The 14826-nt window shown below is 31.7% G+C and overlaps 1 protein-coding gene across 1 annotated transcript; it reads right to left on the reverse strand.

The window, feature by feature from the left end:
• Window positions 1-1058: 1058 nt before the first annotated feature.
• Window positions 1059-13428, reverse strand: LOC113383491 (vacuolar protein sorting-associated protein 13B-like). The gene is made up of 6 exons (XM_026621753.1): window positions 13307-13428; window positions 10893-11188; window positions 9843-10024; window positions 2737-8719; window positions 2509-2671; window positions 1059-2279 (listed from the first exon to the last, which is right to left on the reverse strand). The coding sequence occupies exons 1-6, from the start codon at window positions 13391-13393 to the stop codon at window positions 1059-1061; spliced, it is 7932 nt and encodes a 2643-aa protein (XP_026477538.1). The 5' UTR covers window positions 13394-13428.
• Between the last annotated feature and the right edge of the window lie 1398 nt (window positions 13429-14826).

Consider the following 14826-nt stretch of genomic DNA (forward strand, 5'->3'; position numbering starts at 1 on the left):
TGTTAGGAAAATCATCACCAATAAAGGGCCACTGACTTTTGAGCACCAATTGTTCTTCAAAAATTTTTATTGATTCATCAATATCAGAATTGTTTATTTCAAATAACTGTCTTTGATCTATTAGACTGAATTCAGGGGTACATAGGGGTTGCTTGCTGGAAGACCCATGCTGAAACAAAAATTATGTATTAACATGAGGGGTAAATAATAAAAATGCTAATTAATGTGCGTTTTATATTTTATCTAAATCCTGAATACTTACATATCATATTCTACATAAAAGGTTGTCAAATATTAGTTATGTGAAAATGCTGCTTGTGTTATATAAAATTATTAGTGTGCAAATATCAAACTCTTCTGATGCTTCCATATTACTCTAATAAAAAAGTGATTCTTATAAAATAGACTACTCAACTTGGAAAGTAAGCTGATGTGAGTGATCAATTGTCCCGGACAATAAATCTGCTTTGTAAGTCCTCTGCCTTCAACGATTGTTTGTAAATGAACATCTAAAGCTGGTGTATCTATTGGAAGCTGCAACACAAAATTTCAATTATTAAATAATTTAATGATTAGTTGCGAGATTTTTTTTTAATTGTTCATATTATAAAATAGTAGTAAATTCTTTGTACTTTGATTACTTACCTTAGTTGACATGGGAAGATGGGGCGTATCATGTAAAGGGGCCACAAAGCAACTAAAATTCTTCTACAAACATTATCTTTTGTGTTAGAATTTACACCAAACACATAAAAACTGACCCTTATCTTGCAATGGAACTAATAGATAAAATTTTATATGTTAATTTGAAATAAATTTCAACATTAAGGTCATTCATAACACCTTTAACTAACCAGGCTGATAATTTTTGGAGTTTTCTTTAATGGAAGTCTCCTGACCAATATGTATCTATAAACCCTTGAAATCTTAACCTGTTGCACAATTAATAATATATTTTGAAAATACAGAATACAAAAAGAATGTACAAGAATATCATATAATATAATAATTTACCTCATGAACAAATCATCATTTGACTCCAATATTAAACTTAGCCTCTACTTCGGCCTGGCAAGCTGTTTGCTTGAATATCTCCCATCTAGATTTATCAAAACTGCTGGAAAAACTTTCATTTCAAAAACTTCCTTTGTCATATTATAAACATCTAATTGTCCCCTAAATGTAATTTTTTTCTGAGTGCCTGATAACATAGTAATGTCTACTATTATTATAACTTGTGGGTTTAGATCAAATCTTATATAAAGCTTTCCACATTTTTCAATAGCAAATGCCTCAGACCACATTTGATCATATTGAAGAACACAAATCCTTAGTAATTGTTTTTTTTTATGAGATCTCCAAGCATAATAGTTACACGCCAGTGGTGTAAGAATGACACTTTCATCAGTAGCAGATTGGCCAAAACTTAAAGTAAAACTAGTATCATTGCATATTACATATCTAGTCATTGGTATTAATTCAATCGCATTTGCACTTTCTAGCTTCATCGCCTGAGCATTTGTGAAATTAGCTTTCCACATCTGCTCTGTGATGGCCAATGTATGTGCGATAGATGGGCCAAACTTCAATACTATAGGTTTGGACATTAAGCTAGTACTTGTGTTATTAGCTTTCGAATAATTGAAATTCAATACCGTAGGTTCTAGAAATGACTGTGTTGTGAGGAAACCATAATCTAACACACTACATTTCATAGAAGTATCTAATTTTATCACCATGGATTCATTGGTCCAATTTGAAAAATACATTTTAGTTGCATCCAAAGTTAATGTCATTACCTCTTGATTATAAGCATCGATCGTATTAATCTGATACGATTTTAAAACATCAGGCATCACAAAAGCTTGACTGTCATCTAAATTGTTGAATAAATTAACTTTTAAACATGAAACTTTCACAACGCATTTGGTTTTAGGTACCAAACTCGCGCTGAAGAAAGAATCTATCCTCATGCAGGCGGCCAATGCTCTCGGGCTAACAATGAGTCCGAAATTTAGATTTTCTCCATTATAATTTTCGACTCTTAGGCGTTTATGTTTGGTCATGAAATTAGTTTCAGAGTCAAAATTTGTGGAAGACATTAAAACTCGCCAAACACTAGCGGAGCACGCATCTGGAATATGCGTCGGCATGTTTAATCGAAGCATTTTACTTTCAGACAATGTAAATTGGCAGTAGGGCAGAAAAGAGCCATGTACCTCGGAGTAATATTCAAGTTGGCAGTAGACAGTCAGATTTGTTACATCTTCTGGATTAACCTAAATAATTAAATAAAATATATAATTAATTCTTTTAAATCGTCTCATAATGATGTTTGATTACAATAAATAAGTTATAACAATGTATAGTGGTACCCCAAATTACGAGTTTTAAAAGAACTATTTGTAACTATGACAAACGAGCAAACTTTGAGATACCAGCGACGAATAAGGAAAATTTTCTAGAGAAACAATATCTAAATGTTATTAGTAGGACATATTAGATCACCTGAAATGGTACGGGATAAATATGAACTTTCGTCAACAGCCTTGGTTGAGGGTATCTCCAAGACATACTTCCAGTTCCTTGAATTCCAGACCAGAAAAGAACTTGATATGGGAGCGGTATTTCTTCACCTAGCGAGGCGTCCACAAATTGGAATGCACCAGCTCTAAATAATACACATATGTTTCATTAATAAAATTCCTAAGCTATATAAATTATATTTACAATTACCTCAAGTCGTCTTTATAATGCTGATCTTGAGTTTGTTGTGTATTAGGTGTAGTAGTTGTCTTACTATTTTCACTGGATTCACTGTAAGCTGTTTCAATAAGTGACAAATCTTCTTCTGCCTGAACTACCGTATATTTAGTTTCACTTGTCAATTCCTCGAATATTTCCTCGTATTCCTTATTAAGTTTTTGCAAAATTTTTATATGTTCAGGCCCTACATTCACCATTAGACAATCTGAATCGACATTAATTTGTATCAAAAAATCATCATTAGGATGTTGCCAAGATTCCCAGTATAATGTAGTGTAAACATCAAAGGACCAAGGGTGAAGAAGCATCATTCTTGAATTAGAATTTACTAAGTTTAAGGAAATGCTTTCGAAACCCACAGAACTTTGAATTTTTTCCGGGCGATTGCAAATAGCTAACTTTGCTTTCATGCCAGCCACTGCCAAATTCAATTCATCGTTTTCCATGGTATTTAAATTTAAAATTAACTGTGTTGTATTAAAAGTAATGTGACCCAAACTTCCAGCTTTTAATTTTATTGCATTAAACTTATTGAAAACACTTGGCGGGTTACAAAATTCTAAACTTGGTTCTTCATTTTCATTCGAAACACTTTTGATATAAATCGTTTCTTCATTTTGAGCACAGTATACCAGTTTCTTTTGAATCAGCATCAAATGTTGCCATCGGTCAACTGAGAAATGTAATTTTATCGGACGAGCTACAACAATATCTAAATCATTACTTTTACCCATTACCGAAGTACATCTCACGGTAATCAGTGCCGGGGGAACACCAGTAGCGGGATTGGTCTGTCCTGGTTTAGTCTCTAACAAGATCAATCTATAATCACTCGGCTGAGGTGTGTTCTTCTCAACACTTGAATTCATAACACTGATGTCTAAACGGATGTCGAAAATGGAAACTTGAAAACGTCGATCGAAGGCTGTTTTAGAAATCAACGCGTTAGGTTGTTCTATAACCAATCGTATTAAAGGTTGAGTAATCGAATTTAAATTATCCTCCATATAATCTTCTGCAGATGCTTCGTAACCCTTGTCATACATTATCATAATATGTTCAGAAGTGCTAGCGCTAAAAGATACCCTAGATTTTGTTACTTTGTGATTTTGATAGAAGGCTATTCCAATTATGCCGCCAGTAAATATAAGTTCGAAAGGTATAAAAGTTTCATGATCATATAAAGGACGTATCGGCTTCTCATTGATTTTCTTTTCAAACATGGTAAATTCATCTATAGTTTCATTGCTCAATTTAGTTAAAGCAATATTCTCACTGCTAAAATCTGCTACGTCTACGCCAGAATCTAATGGAGATGTTGTGACGATATTGCTTTCATACTGAATTTCATTTACTAGAAGATTGTCATCATCAGGAATAGAACTTGACGTTGCAGATTGCATATAAGGAAAAACTATTGAACTTCTACTAGCATCATTAATCGGATTCATCATTCTACTGCATTCGGCAGCTAATAATTGGGCTAGTTTCACCTGATCGACACTAATGCTCACTTCTAAATCGCTAACACAATTAATTTCCACTGCATGTCCGCAAATGATTGTTGATCCATGAACCATCGCAGGAGCCGCTACTATACACAAATCAAATTTATTAACAACCGGAATTAAGACAAGGTTTGACGCCAATGTAGATTTTTTACTGTCTAAGTTATTCCATTCCAGAGCTGGATTTTCATTCATGGTGCGAAGATTAAAATCTGTATTCTCTACTGCTAAGCAATGTTTTAATTGTGACCAAACGCATGCACTAATATGAAAAGAACTTGCAGTTAGTTGATACTGCCTATCTTCAATTTCGGAACCGGGAACGTTTAACAAATCAGCTTGTGCAGCTTGTTGATATAAATCTGGACGAAGCGGTGATCTACATATAGGATTGTCCGGTGCAGGGTTTAAATTAATGTGTGTTATTTGTAAAATAAAAACATCTTGAAATAAAAATCGAGAATTTTGATCAGAAGATGGTATGATAAACCGTAAACCGCGAATGTCTAAATAAATTAGTGGTAAATTAAGCACAGCTAATGATTGAAAATTTCCAGCGTCACTATGCAAAGGATCTGGAGTTCGAACACAAGGTCTAGCTGAAGTGGTTGTTGACGTATTTGATAATGGGTGTAATACCAATAGAAAGCTTGATAAAGTTTTTGGGCTTAACACCAAATCGACAGATTGTAAGTTAACCATCAACTCTGATAAGTATCGAACTTTAGAAACAGATGGTTTATTGTATTTGTCACGGTGTTTATACTTTTTTGCACCCCATCGATTATGCACATTACCGCATCGAGCCCTTGTATATATAATACTTGCAAAACTATTATCTTCTGATGAAGAATTTCCATTTTCTCTAACTTTCATAACAATGCCAAGATATGGGCCATTAACCCATCTTTTAGAATAAGGATCCATTCTATAATGTTTCACACTAGCTGTAGCTATTTTGGTTTTATATTTTATATAAACACTTTGCATATCTAAACTATTAACAATATCTTCCACATCAAGTGAAAGCTTAAGCTGTGCTGCTCCTTCATTGCCATACAATTTTACACTAAATTTTGTCAACGTCCATTGTATGAAAACGGTAAATTTAGGACCCGTTTCTAAATCAGTCTCTTCGACTGATTGTGTATTGCCACTGATGGTAGACGCTCGCGTACTTTCTTTGAACAAAATATCTGTGGGCGTTGTTGGATTTTGACTTCTAGGAAATGTTGGTTGAATTTGACCATTCTGTGAAATTGTGGAAAATATCTCAGATAAACCTACTGCTAAGCTCGAAATTAATGCAACTTGAGGTTCAGACATGCAAATAACTATAGGCATTGTATCAAGATATACACAAATGCCCAATGAACACAACTGATCTGTACAATTGCAATTATTGCTACTGTTTATATCTAAACTCGTGTTAGAAGATTTATTGAACATGTCGACAAGACTGGGAACCTTTCCTGGCGTAATATTATGATCACTGTCTCGGAAATCACTTCTACTATCTGATTGCTCTAAACCTTCTGACTTTGAATTTTTTACATCATTTTTCATTGAATCTGCACTCATTCTGCGGTAAGATTTAGTAGTGACAGCAATAGTTGCATTGCATGTAACAGGTTTTATAAACTGATATGTTTTATTATATCTCACTGTATAACTTGAAAAATCCCAGATCGAAATAGTCCAAGGAAAACTTTTTTTGCCATCCGTCCAAATATTTTCAGGTAATTTAATAGGATAGTAAATTATATATGGATCTAACTTCTGCCTTTGATTAGCACTTCTCAGACTGCAAAATGGTAACTTCAAAACAAAAATTTCTAAATCCGGATTTATATCAACATTGTTCAAGTAAGCACTTTGTAAATTTTGAGCACCTAAAGCAGGAATAGATGCAGTTGGACAATATATAGTAACTTGATTTAAATCACCTATAATCAATAATGATTTCCACACCACATGCCAATCTAATACTGATTTGAACCATTGTGTTTCATGTGGTTCCTGGACATGCTCAGGTGGTGGAGACATAGTACGAATGGGAATTGATGGATTTCTTTGCTGGTTTTCTGAAGAATGAACAGATGTTGGTTGTGGGCCAACTCTCCTTGGTGTTTCCAAACTTCCACCACTGGCTTCTGAACATCGCCTTCTTCGAACGCTACCATGATCAAAACTAATTTTATCTCTTCGTTGCAAGAACTTCCTCGGTTCATAGCGCAACCATTTGCAAAGCAGTGGGTCCAAACTTATTCGTAACTCAGCCAAATTAAATAATATTAATGCTGGATGATCAGGAACGCCTTGTTTTAAAGGGAGTTGGATTGTTAGAGAAAGCAAAATATTTGAGTTGTGTACCATCTGAGAACCTTTCATTTCAACTTCAGGTCCAGATAAAATGATAACTTGCTGTGCTTGGTTCACGTTAAATGTTTCTGTCATACGTACTTTAACACTTTTACTCATAGTTTTTAACAAGTAAGTGGATAATTCACTTGTTTCATATGTGTATGTGGCTTCCTTATTTTTTTTTATTAGCATTGGCTCAATAATAAAAGCTTTACAAGATTCCAGGGTAAAATGATAAGATTGAGTGCACACAGTTAAATTTCTTACAACATACATATTTTCTAAATTAAACTCCAAGTGTTCCATCCTAGCGTCCAAACATGAATCTAATAATAAGGTTGATCCAAAAATTGCTGTAAAACCATCTTTATTTTGCCGCACAACAGAATCTAAGATATGACTAGCCAGAAGAAATCTTGGTTTTGTACTTGTTACATTAATGGAATCAACACTTACAGATAATTCTTCCAAGGAAATATCTTTATCTCTCCAATATTTACTTAACAAAATAGTATTACCAGTGTATGTTATATGCGCAGGATTCAGTAATATGCTTGCCTTATCTTTGATTACTAAACTTAACTTGAGCCCATGACATGTCGCTAAAGTTTTCACATAACATGAATCCAATAAATTCTTTGGTGGGTTAGGAAGTTTGCATGTAGTATATACCAATCTATTAGGATACATAGGTTTCTCCAGTTTTGCATAAATGTTTTCAATGTCTAATTTAAGCTTAGGAAGTTCTTTGGCAGTACTATATTTCTCATTTACAGAAGAAAATGATTGATGTCTCTTTTTAGGATTTTGATGATTACTAGGCATGTGATCCCATAAAATAAACTCTATTGATGGTCTAATACATGTGAATTCAATTTTCTGCATAGGTAAGTATTCTGTTAAAGCATCATAATCTTCACTAGATGGTGGTGGAAGTTCAGAATATGATGGTGAAGGTTTTGTTTCAATATATGGTTGATAATCATATAGTTCAGAAGCTTGTTGTAAAACATTCAATCTGTGTACTAAACCTGATGTATATCTCAAATTAAAAGGACCAACAAAAGCTCTTATTGAAGTCCTTTCTTTAAAGTTACTATACTCTAAATCACATGCAATTTCATGTACTTTTTCTTGTGGAAAATCCTCAGGAATTTCTAAATTATATAAAATATCAACTGCCAGAGCAGGACTTCTGGATAGTAAGTATTCTTCATTTACCAAATCCATATGTTCATCCCATGAAAGATTATACATCCTTCTCTGCCCACGATTCTCAAAGCTTTCAGAATCTAGCAATGAGTCACTAAAATGGCACATTGTTGGACTCAACAAGCTTTTGAAGTACTCTTGAGGTTGCATGTTATCTAACACCTCATCAGCCCCGCAAACACAGTCTCCTGATGGCAACAAAGATAACTTTGATATTCCTACTTGAGTGTTTGTCCAATTCACATTGTGTGACACAGTTTGTAGCATGCATCCCTGAAGTCTCAAGGACAGAATAGGCCAATACTTTAATTTTTTAGGAGCATAATAAGTTTTTTCACTACTTGATTCAGAAACTTTAAATGAAAATAAGGCATTGTCAACAAACACTCCTATATGTGTTGTATGCCCTAAATTCATAACTTGTTGCTCATCAGACCAATCTTCATCCCATGTTGGTAAAATAGATGGAACTAAACTCCAAGCCCAACCTGCCCATCCAACTTGTTGACTTTCTTCAACTGTTTCCTCGCTTTGGGTACTACTTTCACCATTGTTTGCCATATTTTGTTTTTTTAATTCATGACTTTGGAGAGTTTGTGCTAAAACTAAAAGTCGCATGAGCATAGGAAACTGTTGTGATGTCATACTAAATTCCATGCTATTGCAATGAATATCTATACGAGTAGTAGAAGCTTGTTTGACTGTTGCATTGTGATATCTTCTCATAAAGCGCAATTCTAAAGAACATCGGTAAAGCATAGGTTCTAAGTACACATCTATTTTTCCTGCTGCATTTCGTCGATCCAAACAAACAGTAAGATCAGTCAATGTGATTAATTTACGGATAAGAACTTGAGTTGCCGATAGCTCTGTAAAAAAAGAACAAAATGCTAGGCTGTTGCAAGAGGGGCGTACAGCTGTTAATTGTTAAAAAATATAAGGTGGCGTAACAATATTTTTTTATAAGAACGGATCAGAGCAATGCGAAAAAAGTTGGAAGCCCCTGGTTTAAGGCAAAATGCATGAACTTCCCGATACATATATGCACATAATAATATAATCAATAAGAATTGGATTAAGCTAGTTAGATAAAATATTGAAATATTTATTTCAAAAATAACATTTTTGCTCTCAATAAAAAATAATCTATACGATTTTCTTCAAAAATTCTTATGATATCTGTAATTTTATAAATTAATTAACTTGTTTAACACATTATTTTCAACTATTTCTTGTTCCAAATATGTATATTATTTAAGTATGGATGTCAACTGTAATCAGTAGTATCTACGAGACACCAAAGTAAAAACAAATGCTTCGACAGAGATTTTGATTAGAATTCAAGCTCGCGGCGAAATTATAAATTTTGATGAATTTTCACAATTCAGACTTTTTAAAATATAAGTGAGTGTAGTAAATTATAAAATTCGCGTAAATTAATTAATTATTAAAACAAGAGTGCTAATTAAATAAATTTTGTTTAATTTCGCGTAAAACAAAGCGTGTGTGAGTGAACAATGACTCTGTGCAATTTTGCAAAGAAATGCTGACATCCATGCAGCCTGAGGTAAGATCAAGTATATGTACAAAATTTAAAATTAGTGATTTTTTTCCACTGGAAAAAGTAATTATTTTTGTAAATAGTATTAATCACAAAAAACATGATAATTAACTTCCCAAAGTTTGTTTTCATCAAAAAATCCGATTCGCTAATTTTATGTTTTCTTGACGTTTCAAGCCATTCTGAATCGAATGAGACCAAATTTGGAAAAAGTATGTGTGTGTGTGTATGTGCGTGTATGTGAACAAATTTTTTGTCGTCAAAATCTATTGTTATACAAAGTTTCATAAAAATAGACAACAAAATGTTCTTCAACATTTAATTACAAAGAAAGGGCTAAGCCTATCTGTATTTGCATTAAGTTCATTTATATATAAACTGAAACTCATATTTAAAACTGATAATAATTAATAAAGATTCAAATTCCATACCTGTAAAGGCCGGTTTCCATTCCTCATCTGCTGATTCAACAGTCAATAGTTTTATATTCATTGAAACAACTATATCCTCTTCAACATATTTTAAAATTAGATTATTGCAATTTATAGTTATGTTACCCACAATCTTGTTGACTACTGATTGAATGTATCCTGGTGGATTTTCTATCTCTTCTCTGAGAAGAAAAAATAATTTTATCAGTTAATTGATCAGTAAAAAATTTTTATAATTTTTAATTTATGATTTACTAATAGTTAATATCACTAATTAAACTTTGTTTTAATTTACATTACTTTTTATTGATACTTAGCTTTTTGCTTTTATTTCAAATGAGTGTGTGTGTGTGTGTGTGTATGTTGTTTGAATTATAGAACTTTTAATTGGCAAAATTAATTATGATAACAATTGTGTGCGTGTATGTATGTAGGTATAATATTAGATGGTAGTCTTGGGTTTGTAAATATTTTGTAGAGCTTCGAACAAAGAATCCAAAAAGTAATAAACAAAAACGTTTCGGAACTAGGTACATTCTATATCTTGATAAAATTTAAGCAAACAATATGTTTAAGAAAAGCAGAATTATAGAACTTTTAATTGGCAAAATTAATTATGATAACAATGTATGTTGTAGTATAAGTAAATATATATCAATCAAAATGTAAGTTTGTTATATTAAAATTAATTTATTTGATTGCTGCAAACTCTCATAACAGAGTAATTATCGAACTAATATATAGTATGTATGAATTATATCAAATAAATAAAAAAAAAATATAAAATCAAATAAATAGTCTGATGATGTATGTAACATAGTAATGATAAACTTATTATCACTGCATGATAAGACAATTAGCATGTAATACTGAAACCAAAATTTGAACAGTTTCACTCAATTTCATTAAAACTATCCTAACTATAAAAAAAAAACTATCAACTATAAGTTAAGAAAGCAGTGAATAAATAAAATTAGATTTACATAATTAAATTTATCAAAAATAATAAAAATAAATGTAAGTATATATACAGTCACCAAAAAAACTCACTTTTTAGCCGCTGCCTTCCTCTTTTCTTTGGCACTTTTCCCACTCCCACTGCTACTTCCACTTTCCGAGCTGTTATTTGCATGTCTGGTGTTATCTTTTAATTTGATTATGCACTCTATAGTGTTTATTGTGACTGTTATTGGTTCTGATGCAAGTTTTGTCCAAGGAACCCGTATTAATAATTCATGAATATGACCTGAGACTATACTGAACTGAAGTGACTGCAATTCTTCTTCTAAAACATCTAGACGGAGATCTAGGTTGTGGAATGAAACTTCGCCACCCCATAATGAAACCTAGAAATGTAAAAAGAGTATTTAATTCATATTATTTGAAATATATGTAATAGAGGTCAACTCAAATATTTTATTTTTTGTGTTGTGTTGAATCATGAGACACATGATTCACATGATACACACCAATGAAAAATGGTACAGAATAAATATCTTTTGTTGTTCATTCTTGTTTTATTTGTACTGTTATAATATAAATTTCTCCAAGAGAAGAATTGAAGGAAACAAACAACATGATACTAGATAAAATAGAAATAAAAAAATGCCCTGACATAGAATCAAATATATATCATAATTAAAATGAATCAGGTTATTCATGATCACGAAAGTAGACAGGTAGTAAATATTTACACTGAAAACTCTAAAACCAAAAAAAAAACTCGTTTAGTTTGTTAAGAAATGCAAAATCAACTACAAAATAAGCTACCATATAAAATTAAATTGAAATTACATATAAAGTAAGTTAATACAATAAAGTAAGTTAATTTTATATATGGGAATAGATTGATGTTTTTATAATTCTTTTTATATCTGCAAAGGTTTATATAATAATTGTTAAATAAATTAAAGAATCAACTATTATAAACTATTTGAAAATATTGGGTTGTTCGGAAAGTAGCTTCGTTTTTTATAGACATTTTGGCACAAAATTTTGTTACAATAAACAAATACTTTAATAAATTATGTATTGGCAATTTTGATTGTACATCTTTTGTCTTATTTCTGGTATTAGCATAATTCCGAAATCATGATTGTTTTGGTCGTTATAGGCAAAAAACTGATCAAAGTGCTTTTTGACAAGCTTATTTGAAGCAAAGATTTCATCGCCTAAAAATTTTTTTAGTGACCGGAACTAATAATGATCCAATGATGGCAGGTCTGGAGAATAAGATGAATGTGTTATTGGGTCCCATTGAAGCTTCAAAAGCTTTTGACCAAACTTTTGTGAGGTCTTGTGCGGTCTTGATGCAGGACTATACCTTGCTTGTGGTTTAATTCTGACCTTTTCTATTGAAGTATATCATTTAGTTTATCCAGCTGATGACATAAGGCATCCGAATTACCCGTTATGTTATCCTAGAAAAGCTGAAAAATGAACAACTCCTTTAAAATCTTACCAAACATTCAGCATCACCTTTTTCTGACAAATTTCAGCTTTGCACCTGTTTTGAGCAGGTTCTTCTTTTTTGTTTCATGGTCAATTGCGTGTATTGCGTGTAAAGAGTATACTCTTTACATCCCATTTGACATTCCTAGTAAAATTTTCAGGACATTCCTAGATAATTTTCATGACTTTTCAGAGGCAAATCGCAGACGCCAATGCGATGACACTCGTTTCTTTGTATGAAAACCATACATTTAATTTCGAGGAAAATTCCAGACCTTTTGAGTGGTCATAAACTGTTAAATTTGATAAATTTTAACTCAATTGGATCTCATGTATTGTTATTCACCAGTTTGCATCAACTAATATCTTTCTTGCGTCTTTACCAGCTTCAACCGTACTTCTTGGGCTTGGTGCATCTTGGACATCAAAATACCAGGAACGAAATTTAGCAAACTAATTTTAGCACTGTCGTACAATTAACAAGTCATTTTTGTAAACATCAGTAAATTTCATTTTGACTTAAACAGTATTTATACCTTTTCTATAGCAAAAGAGTAAGACATGTTGAAAATGGTGCTTAATTTTTTTCATATTCAAAGTGGCACCATCCAAAAACTACTATATGTTAGGGATTAGAATTTTTTATACACAAGCCTTAAAATATAAGTTTTCAAATCATATAATAATTATAGGGCTTAAGTGTGATGTTAGGTTCAAAAAAATATAGTTAAATTCATGTGGTAAAAAAACGAAGTGACTTTCCGAACCTATATATATCGAACAAGAATGAAAGATGATTTAGACTATTAAAGCCAATTTCAATTATTTTGAACAATGAATATAAACATCTATCAACATATTTCCCATGTAAATTGTAGGTTTTTGATAAAAAGATCATATAATTTAATTTAAATTTAAACAATGACCTGGTTTCTATTTCAGAAACATATATCAAAATATAAACAATAAAATATCATATGACAATTACTAAGTGACGTTTCAAAAATAGTTACCTGTGAATCTTCAGGCCTAAAATTTTTTATATATTTGTCCACATAACTTAACAATATAGGTGTAATATAAGATTCCAATTTAAACATTTTAAAAGGTCCATACTGATATAAACACTTGATTATTCTACATCAAACAAGTATTTTGACACACACCATAACCTAAAACTGTCAAGTTCTAGTAGATTCATTTTGTGCTGTTAAAAATATATTATAAACTATTAGTAATAAAACGAATTAAAAATAAATGTGAAATGTATAAAAAAAACTACATGGCAATGTCACTTGTTCATTTTTTTATTAAATATCCCTATATTAATTCACCACATAGTAGCTAGACATATTAGAATTTAACGTATTCATATAGACGTTTCTCTCTCCTCCGTTAAGATGTGAGGGCGCTGCTTGTGGCATTCAAATTAATGGCGCAAAATTTGAAATAAAAATTAATGAATTTTAGTAATCGGGTATTTAAAACTAAATTTGGTATTACAATCATATTATGTTAAAAATATACTAGATAATATTATATTATAATAAATATACAATCAAATCGAAATATAAATCAACAAAATGATTTGACAAATAGTACACCGATTCCATCGTTTGTGAATCAGCAAGAAGTTTGCGTACGTTGATAAATCTGTTTGACAGTTATGTACAAGGTGCATGGGTTTTAGTTAGTGGGTGCATGGCATCGTGTTTTAAGGCAAATTGCTGGAACTTTCCGTACCGAAAATTAAATTATTTGAAAAACATTAAATTTTTTTAATCTTTGAAGAAATGAAGTTTTGAGAATTTTGAAATTTTTGAAATTTTACCTGAGCCGCGTCGCAGTGTAACGGACAGAAGCTATGGAAGCCATAGAAAAGTAAGCAAAGTTAGTTCTTATTATTGAAATCTCTATAAAATATCTGGTAATTTGATGTCCATATGTCTGATAATCATTTTTGACCGCCAAATAGCATTTTTTACTTTTTTTATTGGATCTCCTAAACCGCTAGGCCTGCATTTCCAAAATTCAATCAGTAGTTCACTTAGTCAATACAAGTAACATGTTTTTTTAATTATTGAAATCGGACGCTTCGTTCATTAAAAAACTGAAATACCATTTTCGGCACTTTTGTCCTGTGTTTTCGAAACGGCCGGACTTGCCTTTTCCCATCAATACGACTCGAATGTTTTTTCAATTATTAAAATTGGTTGATCCGAGTTCCCGAAATTTGACAAAAATTTGTATCCGAACACACACACATACACATACATCATTTTTACGATAGGCCCAAACGCTTTTGAATTTAAATGCGGCCCTTGAGTAAAAAAGGTTGCTCATCCTTGGAATAAATTTATAACAAGCACTATTTAGTTTAACTGATTAATTATAATTTAATTTTGTTAACTTCCCGAAGGAGAAGTATGTTTTCATCAAAAAGTCCGATTCGCTAATTTGTTTATGTTTTCTCGACGTTCCAAGCCATTCTGAATCGAATGAGACGTTTGCTTTTAAAAAATACTCCGAACTC

This window comes from Ctenocephalides felis, unplaced genomic scaffold, assembly GCF_003426905.1.
Source record: "Ctenocephalides felis isolate EL2017-DRISC unplaced genomic scaffold, ASM342690v1 CF-g0.4_SCAFFOLD_03570, whole genome shotgun sequence".
In the NCBI taxonomy this organism is placed as follows: domain Eukaryota; kingdom Metazoa; phylum Arthropoda; class Insecta; order Siphonaptera; family Pulicidae; genus Ctenocephalides; species Ctenocephalides felis.